Source organism: Osmerus eperlanus, chromosome 9 (assembly GCF_963692335.1).
Source record: "Osmerus eperlanus chromosome 9, fOsmEpe2.1, whole genome shotgun sequence".
NCBI lineage: Eukaryota > Metazoa > Chordata > Actinopteri > Osmeriformes > Osmeridae > Osmerus > Osmerus eperlanus.
The window spans coordinates 13,748,030-13,766,848 of NC_085026.1; the positions used below are offsets into that span (position 1 = coordinate 13,748,030).

General features: G+C 49.7%; 2 protein-coding genes across 3 annotated transcripts; one reads left to right on the forward strand and one right to left on the reverse strand.

Annotated features, from left to right (window-relative positions):
• Positions 1 to 1,024: 1,024 nt before the first annotated feature.
• Positions 1,025 to 13,225, reverse strand: rpap1 (RNA polymerase II associated protein 1). Of its 2 annotated transcripts, XM_062469717.1 has the most exons (26): positions 13,157 to 13,225; positions 12,421 to 12,607; positions 12,142 to 12,296; positions 11,804 to 11,896; positions 11,294 to 11,465; positions 10,989 to 11,156; positions 10,343 to 10,594; positions 9,142 to 9,257; positions 8,779 to 8,877; positions 8,468 to 8,569; positions 8,216 to 8,383; positions 7,741 to 7,920; positions 7,419 to 7,553; positions 6,976 to 7,146; positions 6,722 to 6,879; positions 6,407 to 6,577; positions 6,032 to 6,227; positions 5,747 to 5,856; positions 5,470 to 5,662; positions 5,129 to 5,278; positions 4,461 to 4,603; positions 3,456 to 3,888; positions 2,493 to 2,843; positions 2,056 to 2,232; positions 1,721 to 1,777; positions 1,025 to 1,387 (listed from the first exon to the last, which is right to left on the reverse strand). In XM_062469717.1, the coding sequence occupies exons 2-26, from the start codon at positions 12,602 to 12,604 to the stop codon at positions 1,238 to 1,240; spliced, it is 4,284 nt and encodes a 1,427-aa protein (XP_062325701.1). In that variant the 5' UTR covers positions 12,605 to 12,607; positions 13,157 to 13,225; the 3' UTR covers positions 1,025 to 1,237. The 2 variants fall into 2 exon arrangements, with proteins under 2 accessions (XP_062325701.1, XP_062325700.1); XM_062469716.1 differs by lacking the exon at positions 13,157 to 13,225 and having other exon boundaries at positions 12,421 to 13,069.
• A 605-nt stretch (positions 13,226 to 13,830) lies between these two features.
• Positions 13,831 to 18,819, forward strand: si:dkey-13p1.4 (transmembrane protein 151B). The gene is made up of 2 exons (XM_062470256.1): positions 13,831 to 14,129; positions 16,607 to 18,819. The coding sequence occupies exons 1-2, from the start codon at positions 14,001 to 14,003 to the stop codon at positions 18,206 to 18,208; spliced, it is 1,731 nt and encodes a 576-aa protein (XP_062326240.1). The 5' UTR covers positions 13,831 to 14,000; the 3' UTR covers positions 18,209 to 18,819.

Sequence of the window (18,819 nt, forward strand, 5' to 3'; positions counted from 1 at the left end):
CCGTGTGACCGCCATTACAACTGACAAAACCACCATTGTTTTTATCCTTCTTTCCACACAGGGTCAACAGACAATCAGCATTCCACAAGGAACAAACAAGAAACCAACACACTAACAGGCAGGCACACATCAAGAAGCACCATCAGAGTCCCTAATAAAGAATGTCTATGAAAGAGAGAAGACGGAGGGGTTAAAAAGAGTGAGAGATAGAAATTGGACGCCCTAGATGGCGCCAGCCTGATGAATCCCAGCACTACTGGTTTGTTGTGTAAAGTCCTGCTGCTAACAATCACAGCCAAATCAAACTGAAGGAAACAAGTTTGCTGGAAAAGAAAGACTTTCAGAAAGAAACTAAATATATGATAACACAACACGTCGCCACATGGGTTAAACGGAACAGAAGTTCTACTGAAAGGTCTGAGTGGAGTATGCTCAAGTTATTATGTTTACTTCATACGTCAAATAAACCTTAACTCTGTACTTCACCCGACTTCAGCTTAAACGATTGATTTTCTCAAAAATTGCCACTACAAAGTCCTTCCCTAAGCCTGCCAAACTGTTGTCTGAATCCTCACACAGTGTGACACAAACACGTCTTTGTTCCTAATATCAAATTAAATGAAACTTCAAATTTGATTTTACACAGGCACTAGTTGAGACGGCTTCCACTTAAAAGTAACAGGGTCCATACTGGTTAAGGTTAGAGGGATTCACAGAGAGCATGTCTGGCACGGCAACAATGTGAAGAGACAGAGCTCCCTAGTAGTCTGGTGTCTGACATCTCAGAAAGGAACCAGTTATCCTACATCTGACCAAGTCTGATATGACGTGATTTGTAACCATCTTAAGAAAGTGTTTATTTTCTTTGTTAAACTCTGTTGTGGCAGCCAACCAAAAACACGTCTACAAATTTCGTTTGTGAGGGTTGAACCGTAAGAAATGAATACAATATAATTATTGCCATGTTTACAAGACAAATTGAAACAGCATGGTGCTAAAAATGAGAACAAAACCATACCCCATGCATACTTACAAAACCATCTTTATTCAAAATAACAGTTTTGACAAGGCCACTTTCAGGCACTATTACAGCAATGTCCTCCCCAGTGAATCCAGCACAGTCTCAGACGTACACAAGTGAACAAAAAGGAATAGGTACCAACCCATTCTGCTCTATCCCCCTCTCTCCCAATTCTCTCCTCTGTCCCTAATCCCCCCCACTTCCCCACCCTCTTCTTCAGCTCTGGAGCCCCACCGAGCTCTCTGGGGAGCCCAGGACAGCCTCCAGCCTGCGGGCCCTGACAGGAGGCAGCTGGTTGTAGGTGGAGAAGCCCAGCTCAGAGTGCTGCTCGGGCAGCTGAAACAGCAGCAGGTGGCCTCTCAACACCTGGAGACAGGAAGGGAGGTTGTTAAGAAAAGAGGGGGGGAGAGGGAGATACAGGAGGGTACAGTCAGACACTCAGGAGGAGGGAATCGGCGGAGGGGAGAGCGGGATTGGAAAAGGAGAAAAGTGGGGTCGGAGGGGTGAGGGTGGGGTGGAACCAGAACAAGGTAAGGAAGCCTGTCTAGACCCAGGGAGTTAGAAACAAGGGAGGGGACAGGAGGAAGAACACTCAGAGAAAGAATGAGCTAAAGGAGAGCTAAACAAAAGGGTGGATAAGAGGAAAGGGAGAGAAGTGAAGTAATGTCAAATTGTTGAGGTGAAACGATGTACAGCTACCTTGTCAGTCAGGTAGTGTGTTTTTCTCAGCATACTGCGTCGAGCCGACTCCACCTGCTGCGGTTGGGAAACATACAGGCAACATGACGGCTATAAATTGGGGAGTTCTGCAAAGTATGCCATCTGTCAATCAGGAGTGAGTCATAAGAGAGTGCACATTAACGCACGTGCGCCTATGTGTTCGAGTGAGTGTGTGCGTGAACTATGTGTATGCTTGCATGTGTATGTGTGTGCGAAAGTGTCGTATGTCTGTGTGTGTGTGCTTGTGATTGTGAATGTAGGTTTGCACGAGTACGTGTGAGCGCCCACGTGTGTGTGTGTGTGTGTGAGTGTACCTGTGCGGCGGCATCCTGAGAGAAGATGAAGAGGTTGAGGTGCGACAGCGCCACCACGTAGAGGACAGGACACCAGCGGTACTGCAGGGCCCCCGTCACCAGCGCACGGAAGTAGAGCCGGAGCAGTGGCAGGGAGTCTTCAGGAGGAGAGGTGAACCTCTCTAGAGGCAGGGACAGCTGAGAAAACCAGAGGCAGAGAGAGTCAACCTATTATCTAAGTATACAAGTATTATATATTACATGTATACGGTATATTTCTATGTAAATATGTCTATATGTTCCCATGTTATACTTTCTCATGGCTCAGGGGTTGTTCTCGTACAGAACGTGAGCTCAAGAGCGCCACCTAACGTCAACTAGGAGAATGTTTTTTTTTTTGCTTCAGTTTATAGCTCTCATCAAAAAAACATGACCCTAGTCCTGGTCGTTATGGTTACCTGTTCCATGGAGACCCCCAAGGAGCGTAGAAGCCCTACGTGTTCCCCGAACACCTCCAGCCTCATGGTGGCGCTGTAGCGTCTCTGTAGGGGAAGCAGCACCATGCAGCCAAACAGAGGGTCTCCAAAGGACACAGCCTCGTACTGGGCCAGCAGGGCCGAGTACAGGTCCTGGAAGGACGCCAGGCCCGGAGGGGGGGTGTTGAGGTCCAGGGTGTCCAGCCTGGAGGGCCTGGTCAGCAGCCGCAGCAGGGCCCAGCACAGCCTCTGGACCGGACGCTCCAGGAACAGGTCGCTGGAGCAGAGGAAGACACAGGCCAACCGGGCCAGTTTGGCCACGGGAGGGACCACCTAGGAGCGGGGGAGAGAGGGGAGAGAGGGGGAGCCAGGGGAGAGAGGGGGAGCCAGGGGAGAGAGGGGGACGGTCGCTTAATTCGGGGTGAGACCTGTGCGCACCTGCTTCAAACCCTACGTTGTCCTAGAAACGCTCGAAGACATCCCCAAACACACGTGTCTCTCGTCCCTCTCCTCCACACTCCCCGGGACGTGTGCGTCTGCCCGCTTCTTCTGCATTGGACACGCTTACGACACCCAGCCAGAGGGGAGTGAACAGGCGCACACTTGAGGGACAAAGGGAAAAGAATATTCTCTAGGACTCTTTGATGTGCATGTTTCTCTTTCCCCTCTCCTCCCACCCCTCCTCCCCTGCCCGTCTCCCTCCTCCTCCCCTGCCCGTCTCCCTCCTCCTCCCCTGCCCGTCTCCCTCCTCCTCCCCTGCCCGTCTCCCTCCTCCTCCCCTGCCCGTCTCCCTCCTCCTCCCCTGCCCGTCTCCCTCCTCCTCCCCTGCCCGTCTCCCTCCTCCTCCCCTGCCCGTCTCCCTCCTCCTCCCCTGCCCGTCTCCCTCCTCCTCCACTCACCGTCTCCCTCCTCCTCCCCTGCCCGTCTCCCTCCTCCTCCACTCACCGTGAGCACCTCCTCCCTCCAGACCTCCAGGAGGAGCAGCCACTGCAGACAATGTGTGACCGACTGCAACGCCCCCTGGGGCAGGTCCTCTACCTGAAGCCCTCCTCCGCCCACCACTCCTGCCCGCTCGTACAGGCTGACCAGTGGCAGGTAGGGCCAATCGGACGGCAGGGTGGGGCCAGAGAGCTCCGGGAGGAGCTGAGAGGCGATCGACGTGGTGCGGCCCAGATAAGCATCGCGGGAGGTCAGGACGGAGGGCTCCAGGTGGCCGAGGTGGGTGAGGTAACAGCCGCGGAGGGAGGGCATCTGGACACAGGCCTCGCGCAGGAGAGAGCCCACCTTCTGGGGGGAGGGAGAGGAGGAGGAGGGGCCCGCCTCCTGGAGATGAAGCTCAGCCAGCTCTGCAGCCTCTGGGCCTCCACTCTGTCCCTCTCTGAAACAGAAGACAGAACTAAAGTCTGGATGTGATTTATTATCGCCGTAGTAACGTACTTGCGAACCCCAAAAAGAAGGGCCCAACTGCAGACCTTCCTCCTCAGGCCCCTCTCATCCAGGTGTAGCTGCAGGCAGTTGTTCATGCATTCAGGCAGATCAGTCATACTATCATAACCTGGGGTCTGAGGAGAGGTCCAGTCTGAGGCAAGCAATACATTGGTATCCCGGATGTTGAAATAAGATTTTTTTTTGGCTCCAATTATTTTGCCACCAATTATTTCGGCTCTAATTTTTCCGCCTCAATTTTTTCAGACTCGATTTTTTTTGCCCCGAAGTTCACCATTCATATTAGAGCAGCCTGAATTTCTGAAGCTTAAAAAAAAAACTTACTGTTTGAATTTAAGCAACCTGATTTTCTGAACCTTTACTTTTTTATCTGTTTTTCAGAAGGGGCTGAGCAAATCAATGTTTTTTTTTGCCATGTGAAACAGCAAAAAATATAAAATAAACACTGGGTCACATCTTGACACCCTCTCATCACTACCTTGCAGACACAGAGCAGTGACTCACGGTATGAAGTCCTTGTTGAAGATGATGGTGGACAGGAGCTCGTGTGCTAGGAACTCGCTGCCCGGCAGTAACCATGGTAACAGGACCAGCGCCACCTGATGGAGTAGAGACGCGTGTCTGGCCAGCTCTGGATCAGCAGGCACCTGAGAGGAAGCAGGTACAGAACAACACACAGGAGCATGGTCACCATGGCTTGTATGTTACGGTACTGTGAACATTTACATTTACATTTAGTCATTTAGCAGACGCTCTTATCCAGAGCGACTTACAGTAAGTACAGGGACATTCCCCCGAGGCAAGTAGGGTGAAGTGCCTTGCCCAAGGACACAACGTCAGTTGGCATGACCGGGAATCGAACTGGCAACCTTCGGATTACTAGCCCAATTCCCTCACCGTTCAGCCACCTGACTCCCAGTACACCAACCTGGGAGTGACACACATGACTGTGAAGGTCATGTGTGTTTGTCAGACTGGTCTGGGGTATGCAGGGGTCAAGGGTCAGGGGTGTGGAGGGGTCAGGGGTATGGAGGGGTCAGGGGTATGGAGGGGTCAGGGGTATGGAGGGGTCAGGGGTATGGAGGGGTCAGGGGTGTGGAGGGGTCAGGGTTGTGGAGGGGTCAGGGGTATGGAGGGGTCAGGGGTATGGAGGGGTCAGGGGTGTGACATACCAGCCTGTGCGCCAGCCTGAGAAACAGGTAGAGGAGCTGGTGTTCGTGGCGGAGAAGCCAGGCGCTGGCATGGGACAGGTGAGGGGCCGTGGCCTTGCTACAAGCTTGTAGGTATACCAGGACACTGTCCAAGAGGAGGAGAACACTGAACTAGGGAGAGAGAAACAGAGAGAGAGACAGAGATAGGGAGAAGGAGAATAGCCAGAAAAATTATCGTTTCACAGTATATGACACTTGATTCTAGTTTTACTTAAATAATACTCATTTAAAACTTAACTTGGGTGTTTTTTCAGTTGGATAATATACATAGATGGTCAAAAGCAATCAGATCTCCATTTTACCTTGCGGCTGAGGCCTTTGTGGATGCCAGTGAGAGCGTCCAGGAGGTAAGCCAGGGCGGTGAGGAGAGGGAATGGGGAGCTGGGAGCTGGCAGCCCCAGACGAGCTGTCCATCCTGGGCAGCCCAGGGCAGGCAAGCTGGGGGGATTCTGAGGGCCTGGGCAGGACTGGGGGTTGCACACCACTGAACAGGACCTGGATCGCCCACGGACATGCAAGGTTAGACCGAGACACTGACTTTCGTATGTTTGAAGGGAAGATAGCTAACACATGACTCACTTGAGGTTGTTGATGAGGCCCTGCACAGCCTTGTGGGATAGCAGCGGGAGAAGCACCTCTGATGTCATCTGCTCCAGCTCCTGGAGAGTGTCCACTGGGCGGAAACAGCTCTGAGATATGCACACAAATACATTTATTAAGATGCTCGAGCAAGGCCTATGGTGTGTGTGTGAGACAGAGTGTGCCTGTCTGTGTGTGTGTGTGTGTGTGTGTGTGTGCATGCATGTGTACTGCTTGCATGCCAGGTGTATGTGTGAGCTTGTTTCTGCACGTGTGTGCATCTACCTGTCCAGACAGCTGGGAGTAGTAGGCCCCCAGGTAGAGCAGGTATGCAGGTAGCAGGGTGAGACAGCTGGGCCTCTGAGCTGGGTTGTCCAGCCCCCTCACACAGCCCTTCAGGAGGCCCAGCACCATGGGCTGCAGACCCGACACATGACCCCACGACACTGGGGGGGGCGGGGGACACTCGGCACCCTGGGAACTGTAGTGAACAGAAAACTGTTTACTGTGTGACTCTAAAAACAGAACAGGGTGGAAGGGCTAAGGGTCAATGCTGAGGCCTGTTTGGATAAGGCCACAGGAGAACCTGGAGATGCCAGGGGGAGATGAATAGGGCCTTAGAGGTTGAGATGGAACTCCACACTGAGAACCAGGGCTTACCTAACCAGGCCAGCCTGCAGTTCCTGGTGGCAGCCGGCGGTGTGTGTGACCTGGGTGAGCAGGGTGACGAGGGCCTGGGTCCTCTGGAGCTCGAGAGCCAGCAGGGGGTCCCCAGGGGGCCGAGCATGTTGGCCAGACTGAAACACCCTCACCAGGACTGGGTACAGGTCTCTGGGGACACAGGAGAGGTAGATACACATGTCATGAAATAAACACAACCATTTAACATGACTCTTTTTACATAAAAACAGAAAATATAAATGTTCAGTAAATGTTTCACTGTGTGGTCCATGTGTGTTGGTATGTGTCCCTCACATGTATGTGTTGGTGGCTTGTCCATAGCTGGCAGCCACAGCCCAGAGCCTGTATGTTTCTGTGGTAACTCTGAGGGCCTCGCCCTCCTCCAATAGCAGCGCTGCGGGGTCAGGGGTCAGGAAGCGGGACAGACGCTCCCGTGCCCCCAGAGAGTTCAGCTGGTGAAAGCAGAATCCAGCGCAGGGTTGACAAGTGAAAACAAACATAAAGGTCATGTTCCCTCACTGATGACAAAGCCCTGTAAGCATACTCACCACCCTGGCACAGACATTCCTACCGGAGGTGGACAGGACACGGAGCAACTTCACCGCGCTGGCCAATGGCAGGCCATACACGGACAGGGGGAGGGGCAAAGTGAGTGTGGACCAGGAAGTAGGAAGGAACTCTGACATCACAGTCTCCATGAGTCGAGGGCAATCCAGCACCTTTCCACATCACAAACAGGAAACACTACTTATACACAACAACATATATAAACTAAGAAAATCTTGACCAATGTCCTAAGTGAACTGAATATACTCTAACAAATGGGGTTAGTGTTTTCAGTTGGATTATAAAACAATGACATTCTGTTACAAGGAGAACCGAGTGGAAAAACAGTTTACAGTCAATGCATTTCCTCTCTTGTTCAGGTTGGTGTTGATGGCCCGCTGTGTATGAACAGCTGAACGTCTTAGCTGCCATTGGCTGGTTGTACCTGGGTGGCAGCAGAGGAGGAGTGGCGTGCGATGCGGGTCAGAACCTCCAGCAGGTCCTGGACCACCCTGGGAGCAGGCCGGACCACCTCCAGGATGTAGCGCAGCCTGGGGAGCAGCTTCATCCGTAGCAGACCCTGGGAGGGAGGGAGAGAGAGAGAGAGAGAGAGAGAGAGAGAGAGAGAGAAACAGAGAGAGAGAGACATAGAGAGAGAGGAATGATTACAGAGCGTACCTCACATCTTGAACCTTAGCAAAGGTGAGAAGACCCTGCAGATTAAAAGCGATGTGAACAGACACAACAACGTTACGATCTCTGGTCACCTTGACGACATCGTCACTGGCGACATCGTGATCAGTCTTCTTTTCCTCCTTCTCTTTCTGCGTCTCTCTGAATCTCTCGTCCAGCCCCTCGTCCTCCTCGTCCTCCTCTTCCTGGGCGGAGGGCAGCAGGGGGAACCAGGCCAGGCCGTGGAGCCAGGAGAAGCTGCTGTCCACACAGTCCTGGGTGGAGGACCACATGGGGCAAGACGCAGGCAGAGGAGAGGCAGAACCACAACAGAGGTGTGAGGGAAGAACTCTCCTACCCCATTCCGCATCAAGATGGCTTGAGTCTCTACACTCTGATCAGACTTCTGGAAGGACGAGGAGGTAATGTCATCCAGCCTTAGCCTAAAACCACTTTGCTTAAACATGTCACTAAGAACTGACATTTTATATAGCCTCTGTCTTCATGGTCTGTACATATCTGTAGTCTGTTTGTGTCTGGTCTGTTTGTGTCTGGTCTGTGTTCTGTTACCTCATCCTCAGAGGACACCAGCAGGGCTCTGAGTGCATGCACAGCCGCTGACATCACTCCCCCCACACTGTCGTCCAATGAGAAGCGGAGCAGGAAGAGGAGGCCGGCGTCTAGGAGAGTGGCTACCATGTTGCCCCGAAGAACGGACACATAGTCCCCCGCACGCGCCTAGGTGTTAACACACACACATTAACAAAAGGGGTTGAAGCCCTGACATTCCACGAGGCTGTGTGTGTATGTGTGTGTGTGTACCTTGTTGAGGATGTGAGCCAGCGTGTTGAGAGCCAGGCTCCTCTGCTGGATCACCTGACTGCGAGACAGCAGAAAGAGCTCCTGAAGGGAGTAGCCGGCCAGCTGGGAGGGGGAGGGGGAGGGGGGGGGGATAGAGGAGGACATCAATCAACACAAACCACCTGGCCAGCTGAGAGCATGAACAAGGGACCATGGGAAGGTGCAAGGTGCAGAACTAGCACAGTCCCAGTGTTCTAGGCCCTGTTTGAACACTGTAAGAACTTATTTTTGTTGTTGTTATTGAGACAATGGAGAGGTGGCCCAGTGCTGACCTCAGGCTCGTCTCCATGGTGATGCAGCCCTAGATGGGTGGGCAGGTCCTGGGTGGGCAGGATCAGGGTGCCAGCGAAGTCAAATCGTGCCTGCATGGCCTGTCACACACATAGAAACTGGGCAATTATGTCTCAAGATAAACCCAACCTCCCATCATAACACAATCACACCTTTCATCAGAAAAGACCACTGGCTCTGGTATACAGACATAAAAGCTTTTGGATACTACAGGCACAAACCAGAGGAAATAAAAAACATTTTAAGTACAAGAGTTTAGTGCATAAAAGCTAGGCTATAGGTTGTAAGGGCTATAACATTGGGTTAAGGGTGTAGGGCCTAGGACAGAGGGTTTAAGCTTGGACCTTCTTGGTGCCTCTCCTGCGGGGGGCGGGCAGGTCTCTGGTCCACTCCAGCTTGTCAGGCTCCAGCTTGTCCATGTGGAGCCACTCCTTCTGAGGCTGCACTGGCAGATCCTCCACTGGACAAACACACACACAAATTACACATGGAAAACAGATCCCGAACCGTCCGGGAATAAACCCAACCCTGTCAAATCTTTAGCTTTCAGCCAGTTCTACAGACTTAACATCAGTCTCAGTTCCCTAATCAGTGTCATCAGTTGTCTGGGCAGCAGATGCTGGCTGTGCTGGGGGACGCCAAGATGCTATGCTGTGCTGCCCGAGCAAGAGGTTTACCCAGAGTAACATTACTGCAGGCTGAGCATTGAACTGCAGCCATGCCTGCACAATAACCATCCTTCTCCTACCCAGTCTCCATCCATCCTGGGCTGTCCGAGCTGCTCCTCGCTTATTACCCTGAGTGGATGTGGCCTGGCTCTAACCACAACCCTGGCCTCGGCTCACTGCTAATTAGACAGAGTGGAATCAATGAGGGTCCAGCTCCAGTATTCTAGTCACGCGGTCAGCCAGCACTTCCTACTCTCTGCAATAAGAAATTAGTTGTATTGGTAAAATAAATGACATAGAGCACTCAGATTACACACAAAATACACAATCTTAACCTGCTGCCCATACTACCTTGACAGAAGCAAGAGGTTGTCTATACTATAAATGTCCTTTAATTATATGAACTAAATTGGTGCATCAATAGCTAAGTGTTGCAACAGTGGCAAACGATGTAACAGTTTTATTGGCCTGTTAAATGCAGAGGCAAGGAAAGAGTAAGAAAGAGATGGAGGGGAAGGAGTGCATGTTGGCAGTCATCCAGGGGTGCTTGGTTGGCTGGGCGCAGACAGAGCAAGCTCTCTATCTCACTCTTCTTTAATGGTGCTGGCCAGCTCAAATGTTTTTCTACTGGTAAGGACCTAATAAGTCTCTTATTCCGTCCTAATTCCTATGCGAAGGACAAGGCCTGTACCTGCAAACTCCCAATACGATAGATCTTAGAATGACACCAGAAGACTAAATTGGTCAAAAAAGCAGTACAAACAGATCTGATCATTCCCCAGCTTGAATCTTAGAAATGCCCTCTCTTCCTACTCTGCCCAGTCTCCAGATCTCTCATATGTCTCTTGTAAAGCTGATACTCAGCTCACCATTGTACCTGTAATTGGAGGAGTCTGTTCTTCATTGCCCTCTCCCTCCTCCTCCTCCTCTCCCTCCATCTCCACCTCCGGAAGGTCATGTTGTGGTGCTGGAGGTCGTCTCTCTGAGACCAGGCCCTCCTCGCGGCTCTGCCCCCTGGCCTGGTCCCTGTGTGGGGCCGAGGACAGGGAAGAGGGGGGCTGGGGTGGGGTGGAGGACGACATAGCTTTCTGCTTTCCATGTGACCTCACAAAGTCCACCAGCTTGGGATCTGAGAACCAGAGTGATAATGTATATCTAACACACAGATAAGTAAACAATCCAAAGCACGTCGTAAGCAACGTTTACTACTAGTCAAGACCTGCTCTAAAGGCAGAGCTAGTACACCCAACAGCCTACCAGTATGATCAAAACTTACTGTGAATCAAGGGTTATGATCGAAACAGTGTTTGTACCCCAAACTTGCTGTACATATCTTTTAAGTACTTTGCCATGAGTAGAGTTAGATCTAACGTGACAAGAGGTTTCTTTATGATGGTAGACTAAAGTGAAGAGTCAATTTCATACCCCATCTGTAGACATCAATATGTGTAGGGATGCAATGCTCAAATTGTAATTGGACACGCGTGAAGACAGATAAACAGTGAGACAGCGTTCTTGCTTACCCAACTGGGCCAGCAGTTTCTTTTGCTCTTCCATGATCTGGCTCTGGGACATGGCCAGCAGCTTGGACTGGTTCTCCTGGTGGATTTTCAAGGTCTCCACCTCCCCACTGGAGACCCTGAGACCGTGGCCTGACACCAACCTGGGACCTGCTTCGACCCCCAACAGCCCTGTAGGGTGGGGGAGTAGAGATGAAATAACAATGATTTTATCAGTACATTTTAGCTTCAGGAACCTATGCAGCAATTGTACGTAGCTTTGGATAAAAGCTTCTGCTAAATGAACATGTCATGATAACAGTACTTACTGTCTATCTTATAGGGGGGTTGGTCTGTCTCCATGGCAGCCACTGCAGGGAGGTCCATGTGCTTGGCAGCAGGTGTCTGAGTGCTGCCTGCTGCCCTCCCCTCCTTCAGTCTCTGGGCTTCTATCTGACGGGCGAAGATGCTCCTCCTCCCTCCTCCAGGCAGGACGGGCACCTGGACACGTGGCACAGATAGATTATAGACATGCAAGCAGCGACATATCGACCTGCTGACATCCTGTAGAGGTTACTTTGCAGTGCCTGGTAAATGCAGACCATTCCTTGACTCTGACTATTAAAATACTGTGTGCACTTCTGATCTTTGATTTTCTGATGTACTTTTTATATGCACTATTTGTATGTCACTTTGATTAAAGGCATCTGCTAAATGTCATGTGAATGTAAAATGTAATAAGAGTAATGCACGTGATGCATAAGGTACTTGTCGCAAACCATTCAGCTCAACAATTCCATACAAAAAGTTATTCTACAGTATTTGAGCTCTTGCAATACCTGTTTCTCTGTGTCCGAGCGATGCAGGACTTTAGGGAACGCAGTGCCTGTGAACGCTGGTAGGGACACTGGAATGGCACTAGTGTCCCTCTCCTGGAGAACACGGAGGGAGAGAGGAAACAGACTGCGTCTGAGAAGTCCCATGCTCATCACTTTGCCATGGAAGAATTCCAATGCACCTGTACTTTGGCCAAGGTATTTGAAACTTGATCCTGTAAAACTGTACATTTTCCTCAGGTCAAGGTAACCCTATTTATATACTTCACATGAGAAACACATGACACAAGACACAAACCCAGACAGACACAGTAACTATGTGATGATAACAGTCCACTCACTACAATCCTTGAGAGAACAGCACTGATGTGCGTGTCGTGTCTGTCCAGTCTCTCCTCCGGGTCCTCGTCTTCAAAGTGGACTTTGGCGCGCTCTGCCTTGAAGCGAGATTTCTTTGGGGGTGCTGGGGTCAGGGTAGGCATCTCTTCAGGTAGATCTAGAACACAGAATGCAACGAAAGCTGTTAATGGAGGTCAAATACTAACAGAATAGGCTGTGATTTTGTTATAATGGCATTTAATGGCACTTTATGTGCGGAAGAATGATGATTACGTGAATACCAGCTATTGTGACTAGATCCCTCTGATCTCCTCCAGTCTCTTCTGGGCCTTCTCCTCCTTCTCCTCTTCTCTTGTCGGGCCTCCTGACCATCTTTACCGTGGAGGGGGTCCCCATGGCGAGGAACTGCTCCTGCTCGCGCAGGAGGTCAGCCTCCGAGTCCGAGGGCTTGGGACGCCGCAACATCCCCTTGGAAATTGATACTGTAAATTACACACACTTAAACACAAAAAAACGTAATCGTCTGTACACAGTATATACAAAATTGGTCTTTCAGAAATGCATACAATAAACTGCACCTTTTCAAATTTGCACAGATAACTTTTTGCACCTTAGCTGGATGTCACGAGACAAACTAGATAGCAAACTGGCTGCAACAAATTGAAACTGTCATAATCAAACTGTGCTTCTAGCTAGAGAGATTATGACAGTCGTTCAACACCACAAGATCGTAGCTACAGCTAATTTAAAACAGTTCAAAACACGTTAACGTCAGGGTATCGACATATTACGTTTGCTAGCTGTTAGTTTGAGTTTATTTATGCCAGAATTAGCTAACTAGCTACCTTATTTGCTGTGGCTAACTTAGAGCTAGCTTGCTTGCTAGACAACTAGCTAAGCATTTATTTGGGGCTGAAGAAATCTTTAAATTCTAATCCGAACTAAATATAATATTATTTAGCGAGACAACCCTACCTAAGAAACATTTAATTTCATTACTTGATATATTTCAAATACCTTAAATAAGAGCTAGGTTATGTATTTGGAGAACTGATACAACGTGAAACTCAAGCACACTGACTGGGGAAAGTGTTTGCTGTGACACATAAAACTTCGCCTTCAAAATAAGGGTCCTCAGCCTTCCTTTGATAATAGTAACTCGCAGAATGTTCCGTAGAATAACTGAATGAAAAATAAAAACACTATTAATAAAAAATATATATATTAATATCAATTAGATGTTTATACCAAAGCAATCTCACGTGACCTTAGCAATTATGCCTTAATTTGCAGGACCATGGACAGCGTCGCTGGAGACGGCAACTTGCTACGATCAATTGGCAGGTTATGGTGCAGCGTTCATCAAGTGAGAAACTACTGTTGATATCTTCGAGGAAAGTGAATCAATTGTAATTGTGCGTTATTTTAAGAGCGGCCGATCCAGTTTATAACAGTGACAAAAATCAAAGATAGTTTTCATTCATTCATCAGTTCTGCCTGACATGTAGCCTATTATCCGGGTTTAATACACCAGTAGGCTAATGACTTTTTATCTTACTTAGAGCCAACAAAATATGTCATTCTGTTAGGACTGTGCAGCTCGCATATGACTAGCTGGCCGCATGATACAACCTGCAGCGTTACAAACGTTTTATGTTGTAAAATCTCTGCGGTCAAATCGTCCCCGCCCCCTGAGAGGGTCCAAGTAGTGAGAGTGAACTGCATCTCCGGAACCGCGCTCCCTGGCACCGACCCAGCGGACCTGAGGAGTGAAACGGAGAGGGACACGAGATAGAAGACACTGAGACTGCTGTGCGGGTCCTGAAGTTAGGACTTGATTCTGCCATGTCAAAGCTGCAGCATGTTCTCTCTCGATCTGGAAAGTGATAGCACTGCGGAAGACACAGCGCTTGATACCCCCAACGATGGAGAGGAGGAGGAAGAGGAGGAAGAGGAAGACGCGCCGACCACCGTCGAGGTGCAGGAGGAGGTGAGGTGACACACCGGTGGTCCCGATTTTCTGATACATTATTGCACTGCATTAACTGTGACTGTTAGGACTGCACAAACATATGAAGGCAGTATTATCCATACAACTCATGATCGATAATGACCTGGTACTCTTTATAAATGAAGCACACCGTGATATGATAAACCAATAGGTTGTCATGTGTGGTGGAAAGAAAAGGTGCAAATCAAATTGCCCAAGCAAGTGCCGCCCATTGCCCATGGGGATGAATTTGTCCTATATTGATTGTTTCCTATTGATTGAGTCTATTTCAGTCAGCTGAAATTCATCAGCTGAAATATATCCTACTGACTACATACATATGGTTCACTGTACAGAAGAACCGATCCTGCATCATATGAGCTTGGTAGTCTATTATTGGCTCCACCAGAATTGACTAAGTAAGAAAATGTCATTTCATCCGACAACAGTTCACGTGCCACTGGGGAGCATTACAGTTTTGGAGTCTGTGGCTAGCTATCTAATGACTGTCAGAAAGGCAGCCACTGCTAGAACAAGACCAGACCATAATTGCAGATGCCATAGATGGCATTAAGGCCTCGGAATCTGGTTATGCCACCACTATCAATCATTGGGCTGGAGGTGATTAAGCGTTGAGAGCCTAAACCCTAACCCTGTATGCAGTACTGTACGCATGCTGCTATGGAGTTCCTAAACCTTTTTAAGAACCACCAAATGCTTTAAGCAGATGTAATGCTTAAGTAGGATTCTGTTAATGATGTAATATGTAATACAGTCTTAACTTACAGTCATGCAATGTTGAGTTTTACATTTTTTTTATTAATTTTGTATTTTGGACCAGGCTATTTGTGCTATGAAACAATGCAGAGTATATGTAACTCTATTCTCAGATGTCTGTGGATCTCTCTGCCCTCCAGTCTGTCATGTGGTAATTACTCTGATTCCATCTGGGGAATTGGCTGTGTGCAGCTTACCGTGAAATACAGCTCCTAGGACAGACAGTCAAATGACGCGCTTGTTTTAAATCAGGTCCCCAGAGGTAGAATACTACTGAGTTGTGTGGTTGTGGAGGTAGACTTAACTCTAACCTCTCCTCCAAAGTCAAGGTTGTTTTTGACATTTTTTTTGTGTCACTAAGGCCTGGTGTTATCTTAGTCAGCTCTTTTTACCAGGTCAGGATAGTTCATACTTTATCTGTTAATCTCTTCACTGTGTGTGCATTAACATAGACCATGTTTTCGAAGGGCCCATGTGAGCTTTGTTGATTATTGATTGGATGATGTTGACAGATTGAATTTTCCATTGACTGCCTCTCTGGTCAGGTACCCTAAATCTAGTACAACTGAAGAGATTGGGAAGAGGTGGACTGATGTTCAGAGAGGGGCTAAGCATACGCTACATTTGCAACCAGCTGACTGACCCAAATTTGGATCAGGACATAAACAGATGCTGTAGATAAGCTCTGGATAAGAGCGTCTGCTAAATGACTAAATGTATAGTTAGAGTACTTCAAGGATGGATGCCTCTGCTGAAAAGAGAGAAATGGTTTTGCAGTCAGAATTGCAAATATGGGCAGTTTTGGGCTGGAGAGGAGTTCACCTGACACCCAGCAGATGGAGGGCAAAGAGAGTATGTGTTGGCCAATGACCCGTGTCCGATTCTGCCGTGGACCGATAACATTTACATTTAGTCATTTGGCAAACGCTTTTATCCAGAGCGACATACAGTAAGTACAGGGACATTCCCCCCGAGGCAAGTAGGGTGAAGTGCCTTGCCCAAGGACACAACGTCATTTTGCACGTCCGGGAATTGAACTGGCAACCTTCGGATTACTAGCCCGATTCCCTAACCGCTCAGCCACCTGACTCCCTGAAGGACATTGTTGATTGTAGCTGAGGCCCAATGTCAGAGGTTGTTGAACAAGTCTCATGGGAGTTGTAGCCTTGGTGCCACTGCCAAGCTAAAAACTGGGAACGTGTTCAAGACGCACCCAGAACTAAAGGAATAATCAGTAGCTCAACACAACGTTATATGAAATGCACTGAGATTAGCATTACATTACATTACATTTAGTAGACGCTCTTATCCAGAGCGACTTACAGTAAGTACAGGGACATTCCCCCCGAAGCAAGTAGGGTGAAGTGCCTTGCCCAAGGACACAACGTCATTTTGCACGGCTGGGAATCGAACTGGCAACCTTCAGATTACTAGCCCGACTCCCTCACCGCTCAGCCATCTGACTCCCTGCAGTTAAAGTAAGACTCAGCAGTTAAAGTCTACTCCATTTAATGTTGGAATGTTATGTTTTAAAAGGTCTCAACTTTAAAGCTTGTACAACTATGCTCGATGAAGCTTTTTGAGGAATTTTTGGCTAATGGTTTTAACGCTCTAAAAGTCATGTTGGGATACTGATACAATGTATTTATTCATTATCTTCTCTCCCCCTCCCCCATCCCTCCCGCTCTTTCTCCCTGCAGCAGAGGCCAGTGAAGCAGTCCCTGGGTGCGTGTGTTTGTCGGGAGTCCCACTGGCGTTGCCTGCTGCTCTCCCTTCTCATGTACAGTTGCCTGGGTGCTGTCACCTGGTGCCAGCTCACCAGCGTCACCAAGCTCAGCTTCGACACCTCCCTCACCTCCCTCCGGGGCGCGCCAGGGGACGGGGGGGGGCGCTCCATGATCTACCACGACAGCCCCTGCTCCGACGGCTACCTCTACATCCCCCTTGCTTTCCTGCTCATGCTGTATGTGGTCTACCTGGTGGAGTGTTGGCACTGTCGCGCTCACAGCCAGCTGCAGGTCAAGGCCGATGTGGACAGCGTGTATGAGCGCGTGCTGCGCATGCGACAGGCCCGGCCCTGCGTGTGGTGGAAGGCCATCAGTTATCACTTTGTCCGGCGGACGCGTCAGGTTACCCGCTACCGCAATGGGGACGCCTACACCAGCACGCAGGTGTACCACGAGCGCGTCAACACGCACGTGGCCGAGGGGGAGTTCGACTACGCCCGCTGCGGGATGCAGGATGTGTCACGGGAGCTGCGGGGGCTGGAGGGCCACCCGGCCACACGGTTACGCTTCACCAAGTGCTTCAGCTTCGCTGGGGCGGGGCCGGAGAACACCTACCTTAACCAGCGGGCGAGGTTCTTCTCCGAGATAGAGGGTATGGATGACTACATGGAGGCCCGGGAGGGGATGCAGCTGAAGAACGTAGACTTTAAGGAGCACCTGATCACCTACGTGGATCCTGACCACCTACCCTGGTACACCTCCCGAGTGGCCTTCTGGCTGGCTGCTCTGCTCATGCTGTCTTGGCCTCTGAGGGTTCTGATAGAGTACCGTACGGCGTACGTCCACTACCATGTGGAGAAGCTGTTTGGGCTTGAGTACAGCCACAGCAGCCCCTCTCCCATAGACGAAGAAGTTCCCGTGAGGAACGGGGATTGTGCTGGACTCCCAAGGGTAGACACACTGGACAGCACAGAGCTGGAGTGGCACATCCGTTCCAACCGCCAGCTGATCCCCAGTTACTCTGAAGCCATGCTTCTGAACCTGGACCTGGGGGGCTCTGGTTCTAGAACAGCCATCACTGCTGATGACAACACCACGTCCTCCAACCGCTTCCTGTTGAACGGCAGCCCGAGAGCACAAAGCTACGGGACACTGGTCCAGGACTGCGAGCACTGTAGCCAGCTGCAAGCCAGAGGAGGAGGAGCAGGAGGAAGGAGACGGACCACCACTAGCTCTAGCTGTTCCTCCATCTTCTCCCGCAATGCATTCCACTCACGCCTCTCCCTGGACACCTCCCGGTTCTCTCTGTGCCGTATGTACGGCTCTCGCCGAACTGTAGGGCTCTGGCGAAGCCGCAGCAGCAACCTGACGGACCGGGGGGCTGCCGGGAACGGGAACGGCTGTTCCTACTCCAGCCAGCTGGCCCTCACCGACAGCCCTCCCACCTACCGGGACGCACGCTTCTTCCCGGTGCTCATAGTACACAGGCCGGAGAGCTGCGGCACGTCCGATGGAACGGATGTACGCCGCTACTTTGTCCGGAGAGCGTCCTACTGCCTTGAGACTTCCCTCTGAAATACAGACAGACGCTGAGAGAAACATTGTGAACAGAGTGCAAATACAACACAAAAATATTCTATTACGAAATATCAATGGTGCATCAGGCATTAAGATACAGACTGCCTTTTTGTGTCGATGTCTTGATTCATTTGTCTGTGTTAAAGAAATTCACATAATTAGATCATAGAGAAATTGCAACCCTGGCTGCCAATATTGCTTGACTGATGGATATCCTTGAGGTTCCAGCAAGAATAAAGGGTGCATGTTGGATTGATAAGGTGTAGTTAAAACTAACCCTAATTCTCTGATTTTGTGTGACTGTTGTAGCCAAAGGTGTAGCCTACATTTTGTCTGTCAAAGCTTTGAGTACAGCTGAGTACATTTAGAAACAGAACTCATGGACCTTTGGATAAAATATAGATTCAATTGAACTGTTGATCTGCAAAACGTGAATGACAATGTAAGCATACAAAACGCAATAATCCCCCTTTTAATGGCAAGGACTGTTAATAAAAGAGACATCATTCTTTCTCTAGTTCTATAGTATTCAATAGAGTTGGGTCCCATTAGGGAATAATAGCACACAAAACTCGCTTCACCCTCTTTATAAAGCACTTGATAGGCTA